This window comes from Halyomorpha halys, unplaced genomic scaffold (assembly GCF_000696795.3).
Source record: "Halyomorpha halys isolate HHAL.00 unplaced genomic scaffold, Hhal_1.1 Scaffold367.1, whole genome shotgun sequence".
Lineage (NCBI taxonomy): Eukaryota > Metazoa > Arthropoda > Insecta > Hemiptera > Pentatomidae > Halyomorpha > Halyomorpha halys.
Genome location: NW_027115775.1, coordinates 459,682 through 480,212, shown reverse-complemented (window position 1 = coordinate 480,212; position 20,531 = coordinate 459,682). Strand labels below are relative to the sequence as shown.

Below are 20,531 nucleotides of genomic sequence, written 5' to 3'. Positions count from 1 at the left end.
CGCGATTTTTTTTTTTTATTTTTAAGAAAACATTTATGGAGTCACATATAATTCATGTATGACAATTAGCAGTCATCCTATAACATTGTTAGAAGTTAAAAAAAATCAAACATTAAAAAAAATTGAACTATTTCGCTTGTATTCCTTGTATTCGCTATGTATTACATTACTTTTAAAAATCAAATTTTGTTTTCCTGGATGATTTTAAATATAAGACGTTCAGTTGGCAGAGCGATTAAGTCCATTTATGTTGAAAATAATATTATTTTTAATTGTTTGTACGAATTTATCAGGTTGATTATAATTGATTTCTAAATTTCAAATTGTTATCATTATTATTCTCTCCATAAGTTGTATTTCATTAATACATTTTATAACCGTCTACATATTACTGTCATATATAATATAATGCTGGTACCTATAATTGTTATATATAATATATATTATTATTATTCTATCATTTGTTGTTTTTTTTTAAATTACCTATATTTATATTTTTATTTCTTATTTATATTTTATATTTCAGCTATATTATATAAATTAAATCAGTAGTTTCGTCCCTAGAAATAATGTCCAAATTATACAGTTTTAGCTTATGAATAGTCGCATTCTCTAAAACGTTCACATAATTAAAAGTGCTACAAATAAATATTTAATTTTTATGTATATTATTTTGACATTTTGTTTCGTACCGACCGACAAATGTTGTCATCTGTGGACAGTTAAAGATACCTAACAGTATTAGTGAAATAAGTATACAAACTACATAGTACATGCACTAGTACTTTTTGTTTTATGATGGGGACAACTATTAGTGATGTAATAGGAGTTAAATAGTATAAGTCAACACTGTTATAGTCGGTGAAATATACCAAGTACATACTACAGCTCTAATATTATCGTGTTATTCTTTATTAAGAAACAGGACCCCTACACGGATCACATTTGTCATGTCTTTCTAAATATTTTGTTTTTAAATTACACACGAATCGCTACACAAGAAAAAACAGACAAAAGCTAATTAAATCATTAGGGCTTTTTAAAATTGGACACTCAGAAGGAAAAAATAAATACAACACATTAATAATTCCTTTTGTATCGTAAAGATAAGTTTAGAAAAGATGTACTTTATTACCGAAAATATAAGTCACTCCCTTTATTAAGTATTTATATCTCTTAGAAGATGTAAAAGAATTTTCTATGGCAAAAAGTTATGAAAACACTCCTGAAATGTTAGGAAAATGGACTCAGTCAAGTAAGCGCCTCATTTATAGTTCCTGGTTAATCTACTTTACGATCCTTGCGGCATTTTAGGTATATACTTTGGTAACATGTAAACAATGTTAATCTAGTTAGAAATTTGAATTACTTTGGTTTTGTCATAACGTAGTTATTGCATTTTTTACAAATGAATGGCCACCTGAGAAACGTTTAACTTCGAAACTTAATAAATAAAATTATCAGCGTAAAAAGCTTCTTTATGATCCAATCTGGCTGGTGCAATAGTCCACTAAAATTGCAAGTTAACCTAGAAGTAAGGTACACGACGGCCATGCGCGTTGGGGCGTGGGTCCCAGAGCGCTCGGTTCGGAACGTTGTGGGTTCGATTACCACCTGCAGTAGTCAATATTTATTTCTCGGCGGTCCCGAGAAATGAACCTTGGCTCTCCTATCTTGTTTAGGCAGCAACTACAAAGCAGCCTCCAAGGGTTGGAAAAAAGGACCATTTTAGCTACTTACAATACATTAGGAGTAATTGGGAATAAAAATATACGGCGGCCATTTTGAAAAATCTGCAATATCAGGGCTACAGACCCCTAGGGAGTGGTAAACTTTATACCATCATATTTTTCAAAAAAATTTACATAGGCATTCGTTGGCAAAAAATAATTTTCACTGCAGCAGTGAATAGAGTAATTGATCACGTCCTAATTCTTAGTGAAGGCCTTTTGATAAAAGGTTTTTTTTTCTTTGTTACCTTTTAAAAGTAAGAAGAAATTTCAAAATATTTTTAGAGGTTTCTCTTCAAATATATCGCACTATAGATGTAAGTATACAAATATAACCCGACTCATTGATTCATTTTTTCACGGGTATTTGTCACATATATTCTTTTTCCATATTAATAATCTACGTCTCAAGGGGTTTACCATGAAATAAAGATTGAATTTTTTGTATATGTTTTTGTTATTTAATATTAATTATTTTATTCTACTATTCCAGTTCGAGAAGTGGTTCAACGAGAGTATTGTCACTAACACAATTATATTTTCGCCTACTCCTGATGACGATGGTCACCAGCTGAAATGCCAAGCCACCAATCCCAGCATCCTTTCTGCACAGTTGGAAGATTCCTTGATTCTTAACGTTGTTTGTGAGTAATATTTTCATATCTATGATTAATTCATGAGCTTAAAACTTAGTGAAAGCATTACATTTCAAAATCTTTATATAAATCATTATTATTTAAATGTTGATTCATTTCTTTAAAAGTTCATGTGGAAAATCGGGAATCGGCATTTGACATGAAGACTTGCTACAAAAAGAAGTATTTTCATTCATATCCATTTTTTAAAAATTATTAGTATGTTTTTTTAAACATTATTTATTAGTTTTTGCAAACTTATTTGTTTGCTTTTTAATTGTAATACTGCTGTGGCTATTTTATTGTTTTATTTATTTATATATTTTTATTTATTGAAAATTTCGTTTAATGCAAATTGCATTTGTGTAACGTATTGAATGTATATTGCGAATCACAGGAGAAGAAAGGTATAAGAGAGTGGAATGAAGAGAATTTTTTAGATATGGTTGAGAAAAAATGAATAATGAAAAAGTAATATAGCTTTGTCTGAGAAGTTGGTGGCAAAAAAATTATAAAAAATAAAATAAAATTGTTAAAAAAAGATAACATTTGAGGTATATTGTATTTAGGATATTGATAATTTTTTTTTGGAAAATAATCTTGTATCTTTGATTAACGTATGTTGGTGTATACATTTCCAATCGTGGATTGATAAGTAAGCTGTGTAAGTGTCTAAGTAAGTTCTAGCAACCCGATGTATTTGGGCAGCATTGCCGAATAAAGCATTTCCCTCAACTTAAATAAACATTTCGATTATTTTTTGTGCAAAACTGGAGAGGATGAACACAAAGTTGTATTTTTTACAAGCATTTCTAGTAAGCGGAAGACTTTTCCATCCACAGTGATACCCGTTTAAAAAAAGTTCTAGTGAAGTCAGAAATACATAATGTTACTTAATATACAAAGTTGCATCATTCACATTATTGTCATTATCTAAACTAAAGAATTTTAATATCTAATTGTTATTAGAACGTCTTTGTTTTGAACAAGTTATTAAATAAAAATAGAAATAATTTATTTCTTTAAGGAATCGATATCTAAAATAGATGATAAACAATACGTTTGGAGGGGTTAATTTATTTCTAAAGTGATGTCAGTGCAGTGGTACGGGAGCTGAAAAAAAATAAATTTCTGAATTTTATAAACTATTAGTAGACTTTTAATTATGAATACATAGGGAATGTCACATGCCCATGATATGAAAATGTGACGCTTTCTACATTATGCGATAAATAGATTCGTAATTTATATACCAATATTTTTTTTTCACATTATACAAAAAAAAATTAAACAAATTTATTATTTTATTTTATTTTTAATACTGTTATTCAGTTTTATAACGTATCGGAAAAACGTCAATTAGACGAAATAGCAGACAGAATTTTAGCGTCTGAATCGAAGCATCTGAATGAAGTTAGCAAGTGTTTGAAAAAATATTTTTATTTCATTTTAACCATAGATGGTTAGGGACCAATTTAACTTATGACCGCTTCCTTGAAAAAAGTAAATATTGGCTAAAAAGCACTAAGAAAAATCGACCCATTAGAAGAATTAATAAGCCGAAGGCATCGGCCTTCTAGATTTATTTTTGGTGAAATTCTTGCAAAAATTCATAATTTAATAATAATAATTTTTCTTTACTCTGGGACTGATCCCTTTAGAATAACATTAAGCTATAGAGCTTTAGAGAAAAACACAAAATTTTCAAAATAAAAATGAAGTTATCATAAGTACAATTATAATAATAAATTTGATAAGATAAAAAATAAACAACAATAATGAACAGAAATATAAAGTAAACATAGAACAAAAAAAATAAAACCATATATCATATTATAAATTTCAAGGTAACTAACTTCTAATAAAAAAAAAAAAATGAAAAATAATCAATTACAAGTAAACTAAAAATAATAAACAAAAATATACATATTTACAAGTTTTTACGAAAATCATAATTATTAAACCCAGAAGATAAATAAACAAACAAAAAAAGATAATAAAATAAAATAAATCCTCTAACAAACCATAAATCTTAAGGAATTAATTTAGTAAGACATTTTTTAAAAATTAATTTTAAATTTGAAGATGGCCACGGGACCTTCTAATTTAAATTACCGAATTGTAGTGTATATGAAACATACCACATATTTACTTATTGTATTTATCATTTGTACAGTTGTAAATCACATTAAATAAATATTTAAAAAATTTAATTAGAACTAAAATGGACTTGTTTTATTTTGTAATTTGGTGCCTCAAAATAACATCCCATTGTACACAAATATTGTAAAAAAAAAGTTTATATAGCTAATTTGGCCTAACTAAATTGGGGGGAGAAGGTAATACAGAATCTTATAAAAATGTAAATAATTATGTATAAATTGTTCACGAATCTTATAAATTTATCCTGTACACATCAAGGAGGCATTGCTGGGTTTTTATTTTTATCTGATTCACGAAAAAGAATAGTTTAGTATTTAATGTCTTCATAAAGTCTGCAACTGTCAAGCTATATGTATATTTACATCTTTTATCATAAAATGTGAACTTGGCACCATTTGTGTAAAGGTGGGTGGGTATACGTCTTGAACGATAACCTTATTTAACAAACAATTCTAATCGTATTAACATTGACGTCAAAATTGATGCTGTATGTGTTCAAATCATATGAGCAAATATGCCTATAAAAGGATTGTATCTAGAATTCACACACAAATTTGTTTAAATCTTGGTATGGAAATTAATGTTAAAAAAATATATACTAAAAAAACAAGAGAGCAACTTTGAGCCTGTCTTATGTCATTAGCTCCAACTATTAGAAGAGCACTGCGGAAGTCCAATTTTAAGAGCTCACCAACAACCAGAGATACCAACCAACTGATTGTTACACATCTTTGCTAAGCTCCGAATAGAAAAGCACCAGAAGTGTTTGATTAAGATAATTTCTAAGTTTTACCTCTGAAATAATCTTCCTCGGGTTTTACCAATGAGTAGAATTTTCACAAGCCTGTATCGTACCAATTCAATCCATATAATTCACATCACATTTTCTGGTGTTTTTTTAAAATTAATACAGTTACGAATTATTAATTACCGTTTTAATGCTTTTCGTTGGATCAATGTTATGATCACTTGAATATTTTTTTCCACTATTAATTAATTATTTTCAATTACACCACATTTAAATCAGCGAAGGAAAAGGATAATGTTAGATCTTGAAAGGGTTGGAAGTTCGTTCTGTCGCATCGGCGATCTGTAATGTTTGTCAAGTCGGGAGCTGATTCCTCGGGAAGGGTGTTGGGAGTAAACTGTGCCTCACTGTCAACATTATCAGTGATTATGTTCTGGGTTGAGGGAGGTCAGTAAACATTGTCTGGTTAGATCGAAGCTAACCTACAATGGAGTGATCCAAACCACATCACCCTGCTTCGAAAATTTCTCTACCCATCAAGTACTCCTAAGCCGATTTTGGGAATAGGTTACCTCGTTCTGTTGCCTAGTATATGGAATTCCCTGAATGACTCTCTGGTACTGTTGGTGTTAATATTCTGAGAATGTTTGTCAAAAATTAGATAATGTGAAAGTAATCTTTGTAACATACGGTATTTTGGAGTTAAAAAATGCTTAAAATGACCCTCAAGTATGCAACAATAAGATCGAACTTATTTTTTTTCAAACCAACAGGAACTCGTTAATTCTAACTAAACTTACGCTTAAGTCAAGCAATATGGCGCCTTACGACACTATCGTCAATTTTTCAGTCATCTACCAGTTTAAATATGTATATATTCATAGTGTTTGAAAGGAAATTTAACCCTGAATCGATGGACATAACCTTCTGGCTTTTAGAGGTTATCTACGTGGCAAATTATGTATAGTTTAATAACCGTTTGAACGGGGTCAGTTGCCTTTTGTTAAGAAAATTATTAATCTTAACCGAAACACTTCTGTTGCTTTTCTATTCGTAACTTGGCAAAAATGTGTTGCAATAAGTTAGTATCTCTTATAATTGAAATTCTTCAATGCACTTCTAATGGTTGGAGCTAATGTCATAAGGCTTAAAGTAGCTCTCTTGTTTTTTTAAAACCACTTGTATATATATATATATATATATATTATATAATAGGAATAAATATTCTGTACTCTTTTTTTCAAAAACATGATTCAGAAATTCCATCATAGAATCGTTCATATATTTACAGCTTTTATATGTATGTTGTATCTATTGCTAATACACAAAAGATGAGTGTTAAGTTGAGGTAACTTCAAAATTACATAGGAATTTGTGATGGTTCTTTTTTGCCCTTATTGGTTATACCTTCTTTCTAAACTTCACTTTATCCCTTCTTGGGTAATCTATTTCAGTTATTAATCAGGCTATAAAAGCGATTAAATTTCCCTACAGTCAAGTTCATGGAAATGAACCTTTAAACAATGGACAGAGTTGATAATGGGATAATCAATTCAAGATTATTTCTGTACTGATCAATTAAAACATTATCATATAAATAATATTCGATAAAAAAGATTTTATTAATACTTTATTCCTCTTCAATTTTAATTTAATCTGTTGTAACTTATCATTGTTTCCTAGTTATATTTCTTGGTTGCTTGGACTTAAAGATAGTTTTATGGAGGAGGAATATATATTTATGAATTCAACAGGCATAATAATCATGATCAAACTACTGATGTTTCAACTTCGATTATTTGATTTAATTAAATGAATCAATTAAAGTTAAGCCTTTTTCCCAGATATTCTTTAAAAATAAAAAACAAATATCTGCAGTATAATTAATTATACATGTTTTACTCACCAGTTTTCTTGCTGAACTTAATTGTTGAGAAAAAATGATAAAATAAAATTGTCATATAAAGTTTCCTGGTAATTGTCAAAATTTAATTTATTAAGAGCTATGTTTTATTATTATATTTTATGGAATTTGCTGAAATATTTTGTTATTAGACTATCATAATTTTTATTTTAACATATAAAAAAAAAGTAAGATAATGTTTTATTAATATCTGATTATATTTAGATGTACATTAAATACATTAAGCCAGGTCATTAATGTCAAAAGTTTATGTTCTGTTTTTCATAGGGTGAGCCAGTCACACAAAATATGAGTTCAGGTGTGTTAATCAGCACACTGAGCCTAGTTTTACAACGTGTAACTAGACAAAATGGAGGCAGCTATACTTGTATGGCAGCAAATTCTAGGGGTCAAACTTCTAGTCAACCAGTTTATCTAAGGATCCAATGTAAGTTTTTATGTGTCCATTATATCAAAAAAACTAAGTACCTTGGGAAAATACAAAAAAAAAAAAATGTTTTAGACAAAATATTTATTGTAATATTGTTTTATAAATTCTTGTATTTAATAGTTATTTTAAGTTGATTTTATTTATTTTTAAATAAATCAGTACTTTCAAAGCCTCTAAAAGGCCAAAAAGCAGGCATCAGCAGTGCAAACCAGTTCTTGATCCAAGAACAGTGTATTGAGCTCTCGAATTATTTTATTTATCTCTCATAAAGTACCCATATATTTCTTTTAAGGCTAGGTGGTCTCAAGAAGAATCTATCAACCTGACTTTACAACTCTGAACATGGAATATTTTATACCAGAGATAACATTTTAATGCCTACTGTTTACCCTGTTCAATATCATTGACATTACTGTTCCTAATATAATTGTTAATAACACTGGTATTCATTTGCTATGATTTGTTGAAAATGAAATAACTTAGTAACATTTTCCTATTAACTGTTATAAACAGTAGGCATCAAGACTTACCTAAAATTTTGTTAATTATAAAGTTACTGATAACATTGTGGTGTAAACAAACCTTACCTGACCTCTCCAACATTCTCTCTAAATTTCATTAAGAGACATTGAATATGCTTAGCTAAGATTTGAACTAAGATCGTTTAGCAATGGAAACCAGAGCTGTAATTATATTTAATACTGTGTTAACAATTAAAAAAAGTACTATTTGATCAAATTTGTTTGTGGAATAAAAAAAAAATACATTGTTAAAAGTAGTTTCAATGATTGAATAGTGATTTATTTTTATTACTACTTTAAACTGAAAAGTGCCATGAGTCTTCACTCACAGAATTTCGTAAAAAAGCCTAATTAGCTCACAAGTTATTTTCCTAATATGAGATACTGGATTGTGCCTACACTTTATCAAGCCAAATTTCGAAAGTTAAGTATATATGGATAATAATTATAAAAAAATTTGAATTATGATAGTTGTAACTAGTTGTTATATCTTTATTTTTTATATTATTGTTAATTTATTGCTTATTAATTCTGTAATTATTGATTTCCAGATGCTCCTGTATGTGTATATACAGAACCGGTTATTGTCGGCGCATCTTTAGAAGAAGCAGTGAAAGTGAAATGTGTAGTTTCTGCTGATCCTACAGACCTTTCATTTTTTTGGCAGTTCAATAACAGTGGTGAAAGTTTCCAAGTTGCCCCTAGCAGGTAATGTTTTAAAATTTTATTTAAAGCTTTCACTGATTAAAGTTATTCTTTTATCATAAAATCAGGTTGAATCCTAAAAAATAGCTTCATTTATAATTAAATCTTATCTTTATATAACAAATGTTAAATTAATTTATGATATCAAATTGGAATTCATAATTTAAACTTCATGGTAGGCCACATTAAAAATATAAATTTGATTGTTTTGATTATTCTTTCTCATACATCATCTAATTCTCTATAATGAGCTAAACATTTTTAAATAATCCAATATATTTCTTCAATGAAAAATTTAAAATATTACTTTTGAACTTGATATCTGAAATTTTGTTTAAAGATAAAGCTGGTGATAAACAGTTTTCTTAGTTATTTTTTAAAAATATATAAATATTATATTCAATATACAAGAGTTTTCACGTGAAAATATTTTTTTTATTTCCATTTTAGATATGCAACATCTAATGGAACTGTTAGTGAGTTAGTTTATACTCCTAAGTCAGAACGAGATTATGGCACACTAACATGTTCAGCTTCAAACAGCATTGGACGTCAAGCAGAGCCTTGTTTATTTCAAGTTGTCCCTGCAAGTAAGTTTTCCATTTGAAAAATATTTTTAAAGAAAACAATTAATACATAATATTTCTACTCATATGTTCATTTCTAACTCTTAAAAGTCAAAAGTCAACCGACGATCAATTTTAACATTTCAAGTTATAATCTTTAATTAAGATTTTTGGCCTATGTTAGTATTAAAGTCCACTATGAATAATTGTATGCCATGGTAATGCTTTTGAGTCTGGTCAACCACTTTTTGTAATTGCTCATGGAAATCATCCTTAATTTTAAATAAAGTTTATTACTCCTTTTAGTCCTAATAAGTAAATGTTATTAGTTCTGGCTAGATCAATGAAGATACTGATTGGTTCCATAAAATCTAACTGTAATTCTGATTACTCTAAAGACACCACATCATTTTTCATTAGAAAATATTTCAGAAAAGTAAAACAAATGTTATAGTTAAAAAAATAATTCTGATAAAGAAATATAAATTTTCATCATTAACTGACCAATACTAAATTAGAGTCTATGACACAATGTATAATGATACCTGCAATCTTTCTTGCTAGGGCACTCTCTACCTTCTTTACACTCTTAAATTTATAGTTTTGATCATCCATATCACCCAGAATTTATACAGAAAGTAAAATTTAATTGAAAATATTTACAACACTGTTTTTTAGAAATACACAAAAAAATAAATTAAATATTTTTAAAAATTAACAAAAGAAAGTATGCAAAGCTAATACATTTTTGTTAACAAAAATTTTACTCAGATAAAATGAAAATACACCTCTTAAATTTAAAATTTAAGATGTGTATATTTTGATTTAATTTTTTTATTAATTTAAAAATATAATATTTAATATTCTGAAAAATAAATTAACTATTTTAAAAACAAAAAAAAACTACAACCCAAAAAATTAAAACTATAAAATTAACTCTATTGACAAGAAGATATTTCACAATTGTTCGTCACTCACCAAAACTTAGTAATAATTAAATATTGTAGTTTCCAATTCACATCACTTGAACAAGGTAGTGAAAATGTCTGTTGAGTCCCAGCTTTTCATGCCTTCCTAAATGATCCCTGCTTTAAATAAACAGGGTTCCCTTCCTTCCTAATTGGACTCAGGTGAAGGGAGACAGTCTTCAGGAACAAAGGGGATTTCTTTTTACTAGTTTTAAACCTAAAATGAATTGTTGAAAAATCCCAAAGGATTGATGATAAGCATCAACTGTATCAATCTTCAGCTTATCCAAGATAGGTATTTTCTTTTCCCTTAATCTGTGGGGTCATTAACACAATTAGCTTTATTTTATATAATAATATATCCAGTGGCTGAGCACATACAATAAGAATAAATGCAAAAGAAAAAAAGTAGAAGAAAAAAAAATTTAAATAACCAAATTGGTGCTACAGATCTGAAATTTACACATTAAGAACACCTTTTTTTTCTGTATAATGAACATTTATTATATGAATAAAGGGAGTTGAAAAATTGGCTTTTAAAAATAATAAAATGAATTTTCTATTTTCTTTTTGTAATAATCTTTAAAATAATTGATTAATTTAATATGGTCTATGATCAACTATTTGTCTATCAGTATCAATGAGTGATAAATAAATCTACTTAATTTATTGTTAGGTATTTCCAAGTTTATTTATTATTATTTTTATGTTTCTCTGAGAAATAAGTTTGTTATCTCGTTTTGTTTTTCAACACTGTTGAAGGCCTGAAATTCAGGTCGAACAATGGGCACAAATAAATAAGTTTTGTTTATTTGTGTATCTTTGCTGACCACACCCACAACTATCTTCTCCTCATATCAATCTACAGTCAACTATTAACAACTCATTAATATTTTACCCTTTTTGCACTGCTTTGAGTTCCATGATATTGAATTTATTAGATTTGATTTACTTTGTTGGTAAATATTTTCCTGGGTTACAACTATCCCTCATGCTTATTTCTAAGATTTCCTGTTGGATTAAGATGTATACATCATACTAGCCACTGAGACGTATATGAAAGCATCCTGCAAACATTCACCTTACTGATGAAAATGTTCACAAGGTGTTACCACATATTGTAATTCATAAAAAGGAAATTATTCTTTATTTCTATTGATTTTTTAATTAAGTAACTATGTCTTCAAATTTGTTACTAATGATCTTAGTTTCAGAAGTAGTTTCCCAATAAAAAAAATTTCATTTCATTTCAGCTAAACCTGGCCCTCTTCATAACTGTACCCTTCGTTCTACTGTTAATACGACTGGAGATTGGTTAGAAGTTGAATGCATAGCTGGATTTGATGGAGGACTTTCACAGACCTTTCATTTGGAAGCTGTTGATTCTCTTACTTCAAAGTATTGCTTGAATGCAAGTAATGTTGAGGGTCCATTCTTCAGAGTAGAATTAGCAGCTTTGAGCAGTGGTCATCCTGGAACCATTCAACTTGTAATGTATGCAGCAAATCAGAAAGGTCGCAGTGAATTAGTTGTTTTGGAAGACATAGCTATAAGGGATGCTGAAAAAAGAACAGGTATTTTTTTATAAAACAAGCAAATATTATAAAATCAAATCAATATAACGTTTGAAAAATATTTTTTTAATTTCATTGATTATGTTCACTTTACAATTCATAAGTTTTAACTCTTATTTCTCAAAAATTTAAATAATCTATTACAACTACTATAATTCAATCTTTAACTTTTTACAAAAATAGTTTTTTTAATGGTGAACCAAGAATCCCCTCTTAATATAGCCAAAATTACTTCTATTGTTTGAGCAATGTAATTTATAGTCATTTTTCATTGTATAAATGTATCATGTAATTTCAGAATGGGTCTCTGGAAATCAAGGATTTGGAACAGGATCTTTCGCTGCTTTATTGATAGGAAGTCTTCTGAGTGTTGCATTATTTTTGCTGTTAGTAACAGTGTGTGCTTTAAGAAAAAAGGCTTATAATCTCCGAAACAACACTACAACACCCACAAAGCAGATAGAAATAACACAAGGAGATGATCAGAGATATGTTGTATCATATCAAGTGAAATCAGAAATTAAACAGCCTGATATTCTAAACAGAGGTAAGTATTCAAATAATATATAAAACAGTTTATTTTATTGAGGGAGGTGAGTATTGAGGGATTTTGTACACGATAGTGATTATAAGCAATTATTTATAAGTTTAAGCAATCAGAATTTGTGCTATCTTTTTCACTACAAACTAGCTCAATCCTATGATATTCATTGATGAATTTTTCTAAAGAATTATTCATATATTTTGTAAGATGTTTTGAGGATGAAAATCTATACACTTCAGTTCTTAGATTAACACTGAGAAAATCTGGCTTTCATTAAGTAAACTGCAGCTGCCATTTATTACTGAATTTTAATGTATTTATTAAGTTAGTTAAATTATGTAAAAGAATCGTAAAACCACTATGATATTACATGATTTAACATTTAAACAACTTTAACTTAGTAACAGATTTACTAAATAAGAAAAAATTAACATACTATTCTTTTTTTTTTTTACAAACTAAACAGTTTAAAAGAATTCCCCATAGAGTATGGCAAAAAAATATTTTGCCTCACTTTTAATATAGGTGGTAAGTGATGTAGTTCAGGAAATAATATATATAAAATAGTGTTTTGGGATATAGAAAACAAGACAAATTACAGTTAAGGTTACTTAATTTAATACAGTAAATTAGTAACCTAATACAATTTTCGCATTGTTAACTTAAAAATTAAATTATAATTTATAAACATTAATATAAGTATGTCTTCATTAAATATTAATTTAAGAATTTTAGGAAAAAATGTTAAGTCACCAGCATGACAATGATACTTAGATATTTGATCTTGGCCTTCCTTATCTTAACTCGAAAACAACAGCATTATAATGAGCGAGTGGTCAGACTTTTCTTTTAATTATTAAAGCATTCAGATATGAATTTCAAAATGTACTTTACAATCTCATCGGGTATGTGAAAGTTGGGATGATTGTTTTCCAGAAAAACATTATAGTGTTTTCAGATTTTATGATAATAATGTTATGCCTAGACCAAGTAACATGACATATATAATAAATCCTAAATTCGTTCTCAACTAATTTTAATTCATCTATTGTATAAAGACTCCTTCTGATACCTTAATATCAAATTTTCAACTTTCTCTGTCACTTAAAGCTGATTAAACAGATGGCTATGAGACTCATATTTAACTAGGTGAAAATTTTTTGTAATCAATCTATACACTTCAAGTCACTGTTGGGCGAGTTTCAAGGTCCCCAAATATGAAGCTGAAACCTTTGAAAATCCAAGGATACTTATTTTATTGTCATAAAGAAATACATTTCTTTCAGGGAACCTTCAAAGTGTGTTACTTTGCCCCAGATTCCATACTTTTTTTTTATACTATGCATTTTTGATCCACTTACAGGAGTCAAAAAAGTCTGAAAATTATACTTCAGCTTCCTTAGAGTATAAATGAAACAAAAAGCCACAACTTTATACTGTGTTGATATCCATGCATTTTTTTCATATAGATAGCACCACTTTCTAAAATTAATTATAATCACCAGGGAATCAGTAGCTGGAGCAATTAAAGACTGTCGTAATAAAAAAAAAGATCCACTAAAACATAATAGAAAAAGACAAAAATTTGTGTTTGAAATTTTTTTTTAAATAAGTATCCATTTTTATTGAAATAAAGGTTAAAAAAATTAAATAATCCAACATACATCAAAAGAGAAATTTTTCAATATGAATCTAGACCAAAATAAATCTAAATTACGTATATACGTTATTTAATTGATTTGAAATTGTTTTTAAATAATTTGAAATTACTCATTTATTGAAAGGATGTTAGCAATTAGACAATAAACTAAGCATTGGGAAACTTAAGAGCATAAACAAGGACTAGTTTAGTGGAATAAAGTATTCCCAATATTTGGTGCAAAGTTATTTGCTGTCACATTTTCACAATTTTGACCATGGAAGAGATTAATAATTAAAACTCGTACTTGCTTTGTAATCACAAATGAAATTTCAACAACTTTATGACTACACCTACTTTTATATTTTGATAAGAAGTAATTTACCAATAGAAGTTGAGGTATGGTATCTAACAGAAAATAATAGAAAGAGAAAAAAATAATTTCCAGAAAACCCTCAATTATATTTCAACTGAACTTTCCAACCACTAATTGAAAGGTAAATTTTTCCTCTTACCTACCCAGCCCTTTTTCACCTTTCACTACCATTGTTGTGCCACACTGAGAAATAAAAAATGTTTAATGTCAATGAAGTAATGTTATCCCTTAAGGAGCAAAGTAATCCACATCTTCGGAACGTCGTGGGTTCAATTCCCACCTGGGGCAGTTAAACAATCATTTTTCGGCGGTCCCGAAGTTGTTGACACTCCCACCTTGGTTAGTATGTGGCGGGTACCTAGGTAGCCATCAGGGGTTGGCAAAAAGGACCCACAGGCCCACTTGCCGGACTTATTCCCCCCACCAAATACCAGTACTGGTACTTGTATGCTTAATCATGCTTATGTGATTTTTTTCTTAAACTGTAACTAAGTATTTCTATTTTCATATTTTGGTATATGTAGTTGCTATTGAGTAAAGGGTTCCGAAAAATATAAAGTATTATTTCTGTTTCTACATTGATATAAGGTAAAAATGTATTTGTTAATAATTTAATCTCTCAGTTTCAGAAGAACAACTTGAAATAGATAGAACTGTTGCTGCTTTCAATGGACCAAGAGTTAATCCAACATTTGTAAGTACAACCATCATTCTATGTGCTTGTCAAAGAGATTAATTTAAATCTTTGATTTGAAAATTTATAAAAAAACAAAAAAAATACGTAAGAAACATCAGAATATTTTGATATTGTCTTTTGTTGATAATTCTCGGCCAATTAGCAAAAGTGATTCAACAAATAACAATAAAATTATTGATTGAAATGCAGACAATAGAAAACTGTAAGTTAAGATAAATAGAGGAAATTACCATGACAAATAAAGTTGCAATAAAGCAAAAAAAAAAAGTATCTAAATTAATTTTCAAAATGTATTATTAATTTAATAACTGACAGAACATAACACCACTAAATTTCAATTTTATAGATTAAAACTAATAGATAAAATACTTTTTTTTTTGTTTCAGCAATTGCAATGATCATTTAATTTTTTTCATTTATTATATAGATCTGATACACACATTACAACATTTGTGTTTTAATATTAACATGTATTACTTTCCTTAGACATCATCATCATTGAGTCCAGGAGGCTGCCAAGTACAAGAACCACTAGCCCAAACATCTATGCTTAATAATGTACATGGCACAACACAGAATATTATATCTAACTCTATACCAGGTCCAGAAAGTTGTGTATGAAAACCTTGCAAATAATACTCTCTGAAAATATTATCTGGATAATCTTTATTTTGTTCTATTTGTTCTTTTGATGAAAACATGGTGTAATAAAAAGTTTTATAATTGTGAAAAATTTTATATAATATAAACTGTATTAGAATGTCTATTTATTTTATATAAAGAATGTATAATGTGTGTATATGGATATGTGCATGTCTATGTGCTTGAACACTATCATTTAACAAATTATATAGTTGATCCCATAGGATTTTGAAATAACTTTATTTTGCATGGGTCTGTTCACTGATAATCCTTATTTCATTACTTCTATCATGCCTATCTTCTGGTATTATTGGGCCATTGTTTTGTCCAAACCGACTGAATGAAGTGAAAAAAAGGTGTTTTTAGAAGACTGACTAACTATTGATGGCTACTTTGAATATCCATTTTTTGTGGATATATTCACTCTGAATACGTTTGAATGCTGAAATAAGGACATGAAATAACTAATCTCATTCCCTCTAATTTCCCTATTCTCTGTAGCTTACAATATTATAATATGATGAAAAGACAATATATGGCTCTGAAGTAGTATTTATAATATTCATACAGAGTATCATTTTATATTTATATTATTCACACAGACTGACATTAATTAGCATGCATATTCACAAATACACACAAATACATAACAACATTTATATGTATGTGTGTTTGTACTATAAAGAGGAGATAACTATTAACTGGTAAAAATGTATATGCTCATATACTATTTATACCTGTAACTTAAAATAAAAGATTGGATTAGATCTATGATGAAAGTTGAGTGATTGAAGAACCAATGTATGACCAAAATAAGTCTCAGTGTGTAAAATGTCCTTGCTTTATGGCATTGAAGTTTAATTTAAAAAAAAAAAATAATAAAATAAAGAAATGAAAAAAAAAATTACTGTAAATAATTTTTAATAAGATTCCATGTTGTTGTTTTATGTTAAGTAATTGAAAATAGTATTGATAGTAGTGCCAATTATGTATATGATGTAAAAGGTGTATAATTGTAAACAACAGATGTTTAACTTAAACCATTGACTAGTTGTTGATCCACTTCACATACCTCATCGAGTATGTAATTGATTTATTAAATAACTGACAATTTAAATAAAAATTACAACTGGTTTGAAAATTGAAGTTTACCTTGCAATTTATGATTTTAATATTGTTTTCCAGTTTTTAATAATTAATGTATCTGGATTAATGAAAATCACATTTACTTGTCAATGTTAATAATTTATAGCTTTAAATTTCATATAACCTTGTGCTATGTAAATATTGTGTAATCTACTGAACCTAAATAGAAATAAAAGACATTATGTTGTACTACTTGTATCTCCTTTTATTATAATTATTGCATTTTTACCTCAACATTTGATAATAATAACAAATAAAACATTCATATGAAAAATATAACTAATTACCTATTTAAAAAAAATTAAAATCATTAGTTTAAAGACAACTCTACATAACTAAATTGTGAAAATTATGTTTAGTTTGAAAAACGGAAGTAATTTATTTCCCAACAATCAGTTTATGCTCTGCAGAATTGTTTCCTGCTGCTTAATAGCATCATTTATTTAACTCCTGAACACAAAGGTACAGGTATTTTATGTGTTGCATTGAGACTTGTATATCTGGAACCCAGATATGTTTAAAAAATTCAAGTAATTGGACCTCCTGTTCCAGTTTGTTTGCCCAATAACAAAAGTTATAAAAAATACAAAAATTAACATATATAAAATTTATTTAAGGTGAATAATTATTTGTTAAAATTTAAAGGAAAAATTATTTCACCAACACCAATCTACAAACAAAATGCTCTACATTTCCACATTCAGGAATAAAATTTTATTTATATAGTGGCATATTCCCATACATACTGCTAGATTCAAATTTACAAGGTAGAGGAGGTTATAAAAGGGTTTCAAGATGACTGCAATGAACAATATAAAAAAAAATTCCTGATGATGGCTTATTAGCTGAAACATAGAGCATTCTGTTTGTTGATTAGTATTAGTGAAATAATTTTTCCTTTAAATTTTAACAATCAGTTAACCTGTAGATAAGGATTGTTATCAAACATGTAAAGAACAGTGTTAAAGTTTTAGACAGATTGAAAAACTGCTAAAAGTATTTCTGGAAAGAAAATAAGAAGCTCATTCTAAAAGTGGTCACATTGCGGAATTCAACATTCTACACGGCAAATAGGTTCATTCATGACTTCATCTATTGATAGGCATCATGGGATGCCCCCCATAACTCTCTTATGCTCCAGATTTAAGAAGATACATGTAAGTGATACCAAATCATATACTTATGCAATAGCTTCTTTGCCAAGAAAATCAGGTAATAGAATAGCAATAGTGTCTAGTGATGAAATGTCTTAAAATTACATAATTTATCAAACAAATGATAGACAGCTGACTTAAAAAAGTCTTGATAGTGGTAACTCATAATAAAAAAGTTTTATAGAAAAAATTATTTTAAAGAACCTGAAATTTGTTTCCCTGTTAATGCTCCAAACAATTACTAAAGAAGTTCAAAATTCTGATATTAAGAATTTCAAAATGAAATGAATTACTCTTTTCAAGCATTCAAGACAGTAAGTGATGAACTACTAAATATTTGTTACAGTGCTAGTAAAAATGAAGGATGATTGTTCAATTTACAGACAGGTTCTTTCTAAATTCTGTTTATTTTTTTCTTTCATCTTACATTGATTTCTTTAAATTAACATTCTGTAAAATATATAAGTAAAAATATACACTTTTTTTTTACTAAGAAAAATTTAGATCAGAGGCACACTGGTGGTCCAACTTGCTCTTTTGAAATTGGTTTTCACAAGTTGTGTGAAGAACCAAGGATTACATACACACACAAATATATTTATATATACATGTTGGGTTAAATGCTGAAATGAATGCTAGATTGAATTGTAATTTTATTTGAATGCTAGTTATAATCAATGAAAACATACTGAATACTCTCCTTAATATATAATTTCAATTGTCGGGGCTAAATATACTAATTACGATTCAACAACTGAATCTTTAGAGTTTAGAAAATTCATCATTAAAAATAAATGTTCAACATCTCTCCTATAACCCTTCTCAAAAAGACAACCATGTAGCACATCCCATATGGTTAGTTTATGTGCTATTCTATTATATTCTAATTAATGAGAAATAAAGCCTACCTCTTCCCATCAGTTCCTTGTTTCGGTACACAACACTCATAAAATAACTATGGAGTCACATACAATACACTAATTAGTATCACCTTCCCAGGGATGACTCAGTCTAAAAGAAGACCTGATTAATCCCAAGTAATGGGATTCTTCTATTGGGCTATTCAAGTCTAATAAAATATATCTGACTCAATAATATATAAATACTTTTGAAACAGGACTGGGAACATTACAGCATGGCAGCATTATCTTAAAAGGCATAAAAGAGGAAGGGGAAGATCAAAAAGGCCATAATTATCATGGTTTATTATGAATTATTATCAGGAAAACGAACCTTTTTTAGTTTAATTTTCACAAGTTACTTTTTAATAACAATTCATTAAATAATTTGAATGTACAAACAAAATTTATATTATATTTAAGAATCTGAACATATTAAAGATTTCATGCTAAATTATATTTGTAGATATAGCTATAGCTATGAATAGTACAGTTATAATTAGTAGAATTGATCAAAGTATAATAAATTTATTCACAATTCATTTTTTTAATATACATTCATGTTCATAAATATATTAATGTGGAAAGAAAAAAAAATGAAATTTTTTCTTTGGTAAATTCAAACTATTCAATTTTATCTTTATATTGTTTTGATGTAAAATTATTAACATCACAAAGTATATTTTAAAGTTCAAATAGAACTTAACTAATGTACATGGTACATAAAATTATTTCCTAAAATTAGCACTTTCAATTCATGAACAATACTTGAAAGCTGCTAACATAAATTAATCAAACACATTTTGAAAATAAATAAATAAATAAGATCTGACTCATTCAACTAATAAATTAAAAATATTCTTATGGTTGTTGGCCACTGGAACTTGTATTAGCATTTGTATTTCCGAAATTGAATCCTAAGAAACTGCTGAACCAAGCAATACCTTCCTCTGCAGATTCGTTCACAGCAGCTATTAATGATTCCTCATTGGCAGGTTTTTCTACTTCAGCTGTCTCTGTACTTTGTACCACTGAGCTGTAAAAAAAAAGTGTTTATTAGGAACATCTATGATGTGTCCCAACATTATAGTATTACATTTTTAATGTATGTTCAATGCTGTTACAATTTTTAACATTGAATTTACAAAAATTAATGATCAAAGTAAAACTAGTATTTCAAAAAGAAAACAATTTTACTGAAAGATTATGGTTGGGGGATTTATCAGTGCTACAGGTAAGATATGAAACATTACTTTAAGTATGCAAATATAGAAAATTTAAAAGTGTGGAAAATTAAAGGGAAAAAATTAATAATAAAAATAAATTTGATTAAACAATGCTCAAAATAATATAATAATATGCAATATTTAAAACCGAATCACATTAATTTTACAAACCAACAATTTGTATGTATGTATGTGTGTATATACCAGGTCATTCAAAAAGTCCTGTCGTTTTTTTGGGGGAAAT

The 20,531-nt window shown here is 27.9% G+C and overlaps 3 protein-coding genes across 3 annotated transcripts in view; 2 read left to right on the top strand and 1 right to left on the bottom strand.

The window, feature by feature from the left end:
• LOC136797117 (synaptogenesis protein syg-2-like) overlaps nt 1-2,382 on the top strand; it is a 188,688-nt gene extending 186,306 nt beyond the window's left edge. Inside the window, exon 7 of the mRNA XM_067052762.1 lies at nt 2,224-2,382. Within this exon, the coding sequence (XP_066908863.1) occupies nt 2,224-2,382 (159 nt within the window). The remainder of the gene's footprint in view (nt 1-2,223) is intronic.
• Nucleotides 2,383-7,473: 5,091 nt separating this feature from the next.
• On the top strand, nt 7,474-17,156 carry LOC106681819 (uncharacterized). The gene is made up of 7 exons (XM_024359472.2): nt 7,474-7,627; nt 8,703-8,859; nt 9,307-9,446; nt 11,644-11,964; nt 12,263-12,511; nt 15,147-15,217; nt 15,707-17,156. Exons 1-7 carry the CDS (start codon nt 7,489-7,491, stop codon nt 15,839-15,841), a joined length of 1,212 nt encoding a protein of 403 aa, XP_024215240.2. The 5' UTR covers nt 7,474-7,488; the 3' UTR covers nt 15,842-17,156.
• Nucleotides 17,157-19,342: 2,186 nt separating this feature from the next.
• The window catches only part of LOC106681821 (uncharacterized), an 18,097-nt gene continuing 16,908 nt past the window's right edge, over nt 19,343-20,531 (bottom strand). Inside the window, exon 5 of the mRNA XM_014422347.2 lies at nt 19,343-20,097. Coding sequence (XP_014277833.1) covers nt 19,923-20,097 — 175 coding nt within the window. The 3' untranslated portion in view covers nt 19,343-19,922. The remainder of the gene's footprint in view (nt 20,098-20,531) is intronic.

Coding starts and splice junctions, on each gene's coding strand:
- LOC106681819 (XM_024359472.2), top strand. CDS start 7,489: ATGAGTTCAGGTGTGTTAATCAGCACACTGAGCCTAGTTTTACAACGT. Junction 11,965..12,262: donor GGATGCTGAAAAAAGAACAG/GTATTTTTTTAT, acceptor ATGTAATTTCAG/AATGGGTCTCTGGAAATCAA. Junction 12,512..15,146: donor GCCTGATATTCTAAACAGAG/GTAAGTATTCAA, acceptor TTAATCTCTCAG/TTTCAGAAGAACAACTTGAA.